At 32.2% G+C, this 9,059-nt stretch overlaps 1 protein-coding gene across 1 annotated transcript; it reads right to left on the minus strand.

Moving 5' to 3' along the window:
• Positions 1–6,915: 6,915 nt before the first annotated feature.
• LOC110724724 (B-box zinc finger protein 20-like) lies at positions 6,916–8,912 on the minus strand. The gene is made up of 3 exons (XM_021904173.1): positions 8,473–8,912; positions 7,933–8,373; positions 6,916–7,542 (listed from the first exon to the last, which is right to left on the minus strand). The coding sequence occupies exons 1-3, from the start codon at positions 8,656–8,658 to the stop codon at positions 7,192–7,194; spliced, it is 978 nt and encodes a 325-aa protein (XP_021759865.1). The 5' UTR covers positions 8,659–8,912; the 3' UTR covers positions 6,916–7,191.
• Between the last annotated feature and the right edge of the window lie 147 nt (positions 8,913–9,059).

Below are 9,059 nucleotides of genomic sequence, written 5' to 3' on the forward strand. Positions count from 1 at the left end.
GTTTAAAATTGACACCTCCAAAGGTTATATTATTAAGAATCAATCAAAAGGTTGTATTATTAAAAAAGAACGGGCCGAAAGGTTGTATTATTTTCCGCAATTTTTCCATTTATTTAAGTTTTACCTTTTTATTTTATTTTTTAATCTTACAATATTTGATATCAAAAAACAAATGGATTTGATGGGCTATAAATTGAAAGTGACATTTGTATACTTTAAAGAGTCTCACCATTGAGAAATTAACCTTCATATAAGTTGCTAAATTGAGAAGTGGGTATGGTATCACCATTAGAGGTTAAAAACAGCTCATTTTGTATTTCAATACTCAAACTTGAGTCTCACCATTGGAGATGGCCTAAATATTCCTTTGGCATTACTGCGGTTTTATTTTTTTGATGTTTTATTTTTCATATAATATATGTTATATAATAATTAAAAAATAGTCAAACTTATTAAAATCATGATACATTTCAAGTTTCATTTACAATTTTTTTAATGCGGGTGAACTGGCTAACATTTTGAGTGTGATAACCTTAAGTACTTACTTTACCAACTAAGGGCATGTTCTCAATGACTGAACTGAGCTAAACTGAAATGAGCTGAACTGATTGGAGCTGAATTGAACTGAACTGAGCTGAACTAAACTGAATATTTTATGAGATAAGAAAATTAGGAAGTTAACTGAAGTGAACTGAATTGATTGGAGCTGAATTGAACTGAACTGAAAATAAACTGAAAGAGAACATACCCTAAGATACTATATATAAATAGATACGTGAGATACGTAAATCTAGTGTGTAAGCTCTTTGTGTATTATTCACAATTACACCTGGTTATTGGGCGGGACGGGTCAGGGTCGTTGCGGGTCAGGGTCGTTGCGGGTCACATTTTATAGGGTCAATATTGGGTCGGGCCAATGCAGATCGCGGGTCAATAGCGGGTTGATAATGGGCGGGCCTACAAAATATCAATTAAAAAAAATATTGGACAAAACCATTATTAAGTATATATGAATATAAATTTATCTATGTAATTCTTGTTACATAATCTATTTTCTTTATCAATTAAATTGGAAAAACATTTTGGCCCTATATTGACCCTGTCCAATAAGGGCCCTGTCCATTAAAAACCCTTTAAGCTTGGCCCTGACCCTATTATCATTTGGCTACCCTACCCAATAACAACCTCTATTCACAATCACCAATGCAAATCTTTTAACTATTTGAAGGGGACTTGAGGAGAGTCTTTGATGAGACTCAAACGATGAAATGGAAGAAAATCGGACAAATAAAGTGTTAAAGTGGGTTTTGCTGTTTAGGAAACAAAATTGTGCTAATTACTCAAGTAGGGAAAGTACAAAAAATAAAAGAAAATTGATGACAACTCATTAAAAAGAGGAAATACTTTCAGAAAATACATTATTTAAATAGAAATAGACATATAGTCTTAGGGCTTGTTTTTTTAACTTATTTTCAATTCAGTTCAGCTCCAATAAGTTCAGTTCAATTTTTTTATTTCATTCTCTCATAAAATATTTAGTTTAGTTTAGCTCTAATAAGTTCAGTCCAGTTCTTAAATTCCTTCTCTCATAAAATATTCAGTTCATTTCAGCTTCAATCAGTTCAGTTCAGTTAATCAGAACAAGCCATAAAACCCCCCAAAAGAAAAAGGAAAATTTGTCAAAAATAATACCACCTTTGGGCGGTCTTCCAAGAATAGAACGACCTTTGGATTATTCCAAAATAACACCACCTTTGACTCATATCTTTCGTAAATAGAACGTGACCTGTTAGTAACCTGTTTAATAGGTTACCTATGACACGTGTCAAACTGTCAGTGGTCAATTTGTTTTTTTTTTTTAAAAAAAATTGAATCTTACAAAAAAAAAAAAAAACCTTAAAATTAAAAATATAAATCCTTAATTATTTAAAAAAAAAAAAAAACCCTACCCAACCCCACTGGCCCAACCACCATCCTCCTCCACTACCCAGTCTCCCTACCCCTTCCAACGTCATCTCACCCCTTCCCCGCCATTGTTAGGCCTCCCCTCGACCCCTTTCTCAGCCTCCTACTAGCACCCCTTTTCGTTCCCTCAAGCTCTCTCTTTGGGCGGAGGTTAGTGTTTGATTGGGTTTCGAGGTAGCTGGCCGCGCCGTTTCACGGTGATAGGGATGAAGGGCGGTGATTTCACGGCAGATTCAAAGGTGATGGGTGTGAATTTGTTGGTTTCCGGGGAGTTCGTGGTGGATGTGGAGGTTCATGGGGGGGCTGAAATCGGGATCGAGGAAGGGAGCTTTTAGGTGGGATGGTCTGGTAAGGGCTGAAATCGGGATGAAGGAGACGGTTGGCGGGGTGGCGACGAAATAGGATATGGGTTTGGTTGGGCGACTGCTGGTACGGTGGGGAGATGAGGTTTTTCGAGGGGAGGGAGGGGGTTTTAGGGTGGGGGAAGGTGGTTGAGGGGAGGGGCTGGTTAGGATGGGATACCGCCAACTCTGGCCGCCGACGGTCGTGGTGGGGTTGCTTTCGGTGAGGGTGGTTTTTTTTATTTTTTTTATTTCAGTTAGTTTATTTTAGTTTTAATTTTTTTAAGAAAAAAAAAATTAAGTTTTGTTTTTTAAAATCATTATTGTAAAAAAAATGTTAAAATAAAATACTTTTTCTAACCAATCACACATGGACACATGTCAAATATAACCTGTGAAACAGGTTACAGGTTTTTTGTTCTATTTTTGGCGGATGTGCATCAAAGGTGGTGTTATTTTGGAATAATCCAAAGGTCGTTCTATTCTTGAAAGACCGTCCAAAGGTGGTGTTATTTTTGACAAATTTTCCAAAGAAAAATAGACATATAAATAAGGGACAAAGGGAGCTCAAATCATAAAGTCAATGATGATTGTAATCCTTAGTCAATTTTAACAGATTGCATATTACTTATAATAGGAATCTATGAATCTACTTTTAGAACGATTAACATCATTGAGGATGTCATGTTAAACATAAAAGTACAAGAATCAAGAACGTACGTAACTAGAAGAAAATAATAATACCATATGGTTGACATATTATATGATATAATTACATACTTAATCACATGTAAAGTATAGTTGACCTTTCTTGAATAGAATTAGTTAAGGTCAAGTAGTACACTAGTACTAGCTCGATTTGAGTAATTGAGTATGGACCACCGTCATGAAGAGTCCCTAAAATTTGGTTTGAATTTTTCGAACAAAAAAAAATGGTACTATTTGAGTAATTTATACAATATACTTCGTATTTGAGTAATCTTTGACTTTGCTTTGAGTATTATGATGTATACTAGTAACCCTACTTAATAAACAGTAATTCGTTGGTATTAGCAGAACAAAATTTGAGGCTAGTTTGACCTATGATGAATCTAGGATGTGGTATCAAGTATCAACCCCTTGCCACGTATGAGATTTTTGCAGTTTTCAATACTACTACTTCTTTTTTATATTATTTGCAATGATTAGGTCATGTTCACATTTACTGAACTGAGTTGAACTTATTGGAGCTGAACTGAACTGAGCTGAAATAAATATTTTATGAGAGAAGGAAATTAGGAGCTGAATTGAACTGATTGGAGCTGAACTGACTAAAAATAAGTAAATATGAACAACCCTAAATATTTTTTTTTACTTTGTGTCAAGTTGTTGCAAATAATATGAAAAGGAGGTAGTATTTATACAACATTAATAAGATACAATAATTTAGCTAGTTTTGGAATTAAAATTTATAATTAGCTGTTGTGGTAAATACATTTGTCAAATTAGCCGTTTTGGTAAAATAAATCTCCATTCTTTCAAGCTAAGCTTGTAGTTATAAAGATTATTAAGGGTATGTTTTCTTCAGCTTATTTTCAGTTCAGTTCTTATCTTAATTTCCTTCTCTCATAAAATATTTAGTTCAGTTCCAATAAGTTCAGTTCAGTTCAGCTCAATTCAGTCAACTAAAACGGGCCCTAAATATAAATGACTCGAAATAAATATTAGAATTTATAAAATTTAAATTATATGCATAATATAGAAATAATATAATGTGGATTTTGCATAATGAGTAATTAATAAGCTATTTTGATAGATCTTTTGACTTTTCTATTGTATATGTACTCCGTACTTGAATAAAAGAGAGAACAAAACAACTCGACAACTAGTTATACTTGGAGATCTATGTATCTCAATCTAAGAATTTATTTATATAGATGTGATGTTGAATTATATATTTATTCCTTAGTAAATAGAAATAAATATCATGTACATTTAAAAGGGCACTGCCATGCTTTTCCTTATCTCCTGTCTATTTCCCTCCACACTACGTGTCCTCCCTAACACATTCAATTGATAAACTAATTTAATTACCCAAAAAAATATCTCTGTACTTACAAGGTAAGTATTTTTTACAGTGAAAATTATCTTCATTTTAATTAAAGAAATAAAGTTTTACAATAATTCTCGTACTCAATTAAATATAGCTTCTCCATTTTAATTAGGAGTTAGATTATCAGAAAAGTATTGTGTAAACGGATCAGGCTCACGTGAGTCCAATTATAATAAAAATAAAAATAAAAAAACAAAATAAAAAAAATTGTTAGAAATTAGATAATAATGGCCATATATTAGATATTAGATAATAAGTATTAAAATTTAGATAATAAGTGTTAGAAACTAGATAATATTGGTAAGATATTAGATAAGAAGTATCAGAAATTAGATAATAAGTGTTAGAAATTAGATAATATTGGTCAGATACTAGATAATAAGTATCATAAATTAAATAATATTGGTCAGGTATAAGATAATATTCGTCAAACATACATACTGTTGTTGGAGCTTTCTGAAATTTCGATACAAAGAAATCACGAATAGTCTTCTGATACCACCACGCTGGTTCCAACAACTCCAACATTCTCGTTGGTAATTCGTTATATTAAGAGCGTTGTTCGTCTCCTCCTCTTCATTGGCGGCGGCGGTGACAGCAGTCGTCGAGGTTTACGTTCAACAGTGTTCGCCATTGAAGAAGAAGAAGGAAGCTTCTACGATGAGGTAAGGACCCGAATGAGGAGGAGAGAGAAAATGTGAAAAAAATGGTGATGAATGAAGGATTGTAAAAATGAAGGAGAGAGAAAATGGAGGTGGTGTTTGAAGGTTATAAACTAGACTCACGTGAGTCCGTTCTCCACAAAACCTTCGATTATCCCCTCTATTAGTGAATGTGGTTGTCTTTAATACTTCGTATAGTTTTACTATAATCTTTATTGTTTAACTTTGTAAAATATAAATGCCTAACATTTCGAACTTAAATTTTATGTGATTTTTAAAAATAATATTATAGGCGGCAATCTTAATGTATAAGAATCAAGTGTATCTATCCTTATAAGACAAAGGAAATCATATAATTAAGGTTTATTATAGCGAAACTAATATACCATACAATTCATATTGATCTTTATATTTCTATATTGAGAATCTTGTATAAGGTATGGTCACCACTCTACCGTGTCAATTTAAATTAGCCATTTCAAGAAAACTATGCAAATTAGACGAAATATTTTGTATTGGATTTACTCGTACTAATATTTTAATTTAAAAGGGGAAACATACAAAACTAAAATAAAAAGAGCAACAAGAAAATAATAAAGTGTATGTATAGCTTAAAATTCAGGCAATAAATAGTATTATATTAATCAAATTAATTAAGCAACTAATAAAAAGAGGAGACAGCATCTTTTTAGCATATCATGGAGATGCAAATGATGGAACATTATCACAAATGACCTATTCCTCACCCCCACCATATCCAATAAAAAATGTGCTAAATATCAAATGCCAGGTCATCCCATTTCATCAAAATTAAGCATTATTATTAATTTTATTATTTTAATTATTTATCATAATAATAATAATTCATCAAAAGTCTTTTGTCTTATTGGCGTGTCCTAATCTAGAAAGACATGTCCTACATCATTTTGGACAAAAAGAGGGTCTTGCCTCATTTGACAAATTTTTCACCCATGATACAATCTGTCAGTCTTATGATCCATCAAGTACAAGTACATATCAACCATATTCATACTCAACTTTTTTTTTTTTTTGAGGCAAATCCTCAACTATCTTTCACTTCCTAATAACATTAATATTTAAATTACTCATATTTTAATTTTGATGATGAGATGATTTATGTGCGAAAGATGATAGACATGCTCAATTTAAAGACGAAATCTTGTATGAGGTAGTATATTTTGTTGTAGGAGTGGATTATGCAATGTTTGCTTTTCGAAAGCATCATCTTGCCTTCTTATATGGACCGTAAGACTAGTTTTGCAGAAGCTTGTACGGTCCTATTTCCTCTATAACCTACAATTTGTTAAGTAATAAACTGCGATATCTAGAAAACTGGAATTTGTCTATTATGTCGTGTTCATATGCACATGTTAAGCTGTTGAAGCAAATAAGTGAAAACTTGTAAATATAGGAGTAGCTATGATAATGGTAAATCCTAAAACAACGATTTATCAAAATAATTGTAATGATAATGAAATCCAAAGTGTTATTGTGTGTCCATTGACACATGTTAGAAAATCCCTTGTTCTTATTATCATTTCAATCTTGTTTATATTTTTTATACAGAAATAATATCAAATATTGTCTCCACTAAAACAATAATCAACTCAGCTTGTAAGATAAAATACAACAAACTTCGAAGTCATAAAAAGTCTATTGAATAAAGAAAGACAATAAAACACTGCAATTAGTTCGCCAAGATCTATCTTTATTGCTTTTCATGCTTTATTTTATAAACAAATACGCTCAATTCAAAACGTCTTAGTTCGTTTTAAATTTTAAAGATGTTAAATTGAGGTTGATTCGGCAGTGTAGTACAACTTATCTATCAATCTTCATGGTCAAGGGATTGTACTCATTAATTAGGGAAGATAAAGGTAGTACAAGAGCGTTAGAACCTTGAGTGATTGCAACCCAAACGATTAAATAAAAAGAACATGTCCAAAGTGGGAGATATTTTTTTCCACACCTAGATAATTACTAGTACACAACAAAAAAATATGACCAAATAAAAACCCATCTAATTAAAATTCAGTACATATTAAACACACTTTATAAAATACAAGATACACAAAATTAATAAAAACAAGATCTAATTAAGATCATAATTCTACCAAGAAGGTCTTGTTCTCTTAGACCCTAATGATGAATTATTATTAGTAATAATTTGAGGAACAGTAAAAGCATCATCCTTCAAATATTTTATGTTCAATTTCATAGTTGCTGTGACACTTGTCTGTTGGGACTGTTGCTGTTTCTTTGTCCCATAAATTGATGCATTTGTAATTTGATGAAGTTCTGAAGTAGTCTGACCAAACATGTTACTAGTAATTGCTGCTTGTGGTACCCAGAAATTCTCAGAATTTGTTGATGAACTTGTCAATTCCTTTTCATTCTCCACATCAAAAAATGACAACACATCTTCATTTACCTCAATACCAAGCTGGTTGTTGCAAGTATTCTGCACTCACAAATGTAAAAATTACACCTATATTCTCAACATCTAATCATAATTACTGATGCACAATTTGTCAAATTAGTGTCCCAAGTCATGTATTAATCTAAATCAATCTTGCAAATTTTTTTTGTGTGTGTTAAAAACGTGTATATATACAACATGCTTACGCACTCTAAATCACATAACATAAATATTTACCGTGTAAAAGTGCGACTTTTATGTGACTTGAGTTGATTAGTTAAACATTACTTGTAGTATTCAATGCAACTATTTCTTATAGGTAATCCAACTAAACAGAACTGATTCAATTTGCATAAATTGTGCCAATTTTGGTTAAGAAAAATATAAAAAAATCACAAAATTAAATAAGATATTTGAGATTTTTTAGCAAACCTTGGAAAAACCAAAGGGAGCAGCAGAATCAACAAGCAAATCTTCAAAATGCCACCCTGGTAGCATATCTATCAGATACTCTGATATATTACTAGTCGATCCACCACAGTTCAACTGATTATTGTTTGAACTATCTGGGCTGCTGTTGCTGTTGCTGTTCGTTACGAGGGATGCAGACGAATTCAGAGTTTTTTCAGAAGAAACTGATGTGGGTTTTTTAGCAGACTTAAAATCAGGAACTATATAGCCTCCAATTCCTTTGCTAGCAGTTACAGTATCAGTACTTTTGGTGTTGTCAGAAATTACTGCAGACAGCTTAATCCCTGTTAACAGAAACCTGTTATGCTTTTCTGTATGTTCATTTGCTGTATGTAGTGGCAGTTCACATTCTCTGCATAAAATTGCACGATCTTGTTGACAAAATATAAGTGCCCTTTTCTCCTGCATCCCAAATATATGTCAGTAATGTTATACTTTATATAGTTGTAAAAAAAGATTTTCCGAGGTGGTACTGGTACTCAAGACTTGAGATCAAATTACCTGACAGATGTCGCAAAGTGGGAAACTAGAGGTCGAGGGGTGTAGAAGAGAGAAACGGTGGTGTTTCGAGGCGAGTTTATTGGCATGATGGACTTTATGATCACATACATCACAAAGAGCAGCTTCATCAGCTGAACAAAATACAGAAGCTTCTTTTTTGCTACAAACATCACATTGGATCTTCATATTTGTAAACCTTTATTATTTGTTAGGCTGATTTTTTTTTTCTTTCTATTTTTGGATTTTGATTTGATTTGGGTATACTTTGATGATTCCAGATTTGATGGAATAATTTTGTAGAGATAGAAAGTTGTGTAATTGAAGTGAGAAGAAAGGGAGGAAGTGGTGGGCTAACTTCAAAGGCTTTAAATATTGTAAGGAAAACTGTTAGAGTAGTTTGAGTTGGCATATGCTAACTGATTGATTTTCAATTTAATATATTATGGTAGTATATAGTATTACTATAGTTGATATGAAATAAAATATACTCAAAATTTGACCAATTATAGAAAGAGTTAGATGATGATGGAGGAAAGAATGGGCTAGGTGAGGGGATCTGCCGACTGACTATATTGCATAGAGAATTG

The sequence above is a fragment of the Chenopodium quinoa genome, unplaced genomic scaffold, assembly GCF_001683475.1.
Source record: "Chenopodium quinoa cultivar QQ74 unplaced genomic scaffold, ASM168347v1, whole genome shotgun sequence".
Classification (NCBI taxonomy): Eukaryota; Viridiplantae; Streptophyta; class Magnoliopsida; order Caryophyllales; family Amaranthaceae; genus Chenopodium; species Chenopodium quinoa.

Excerpts from the sequence above, each read along its gene's own strand:
- LOC110724724 (XM_021904173.1), bottom strand. The coding sequence starts at position 8,658 with ATGAAGATCCAATGTGATGTTTGTAGCAAAAAAGAAGCTTCTGTATTT. Across the intron at positions 8,374-8,472 it reads CACTTTGCGACATCTGTCAG|GAGAAAAGGGCACTTATATT; the intron begins GTAATTTGATCT and ends TTTGGGATGCAG. Across the intron at positions 7,543-7,932 it reads CTCCCTTTGGTTTTTCCAAG|AATACTTGCAACAACCAGCT; the intron begins GTTTGCTAAAAA and ends TTGTGAGTGCAG.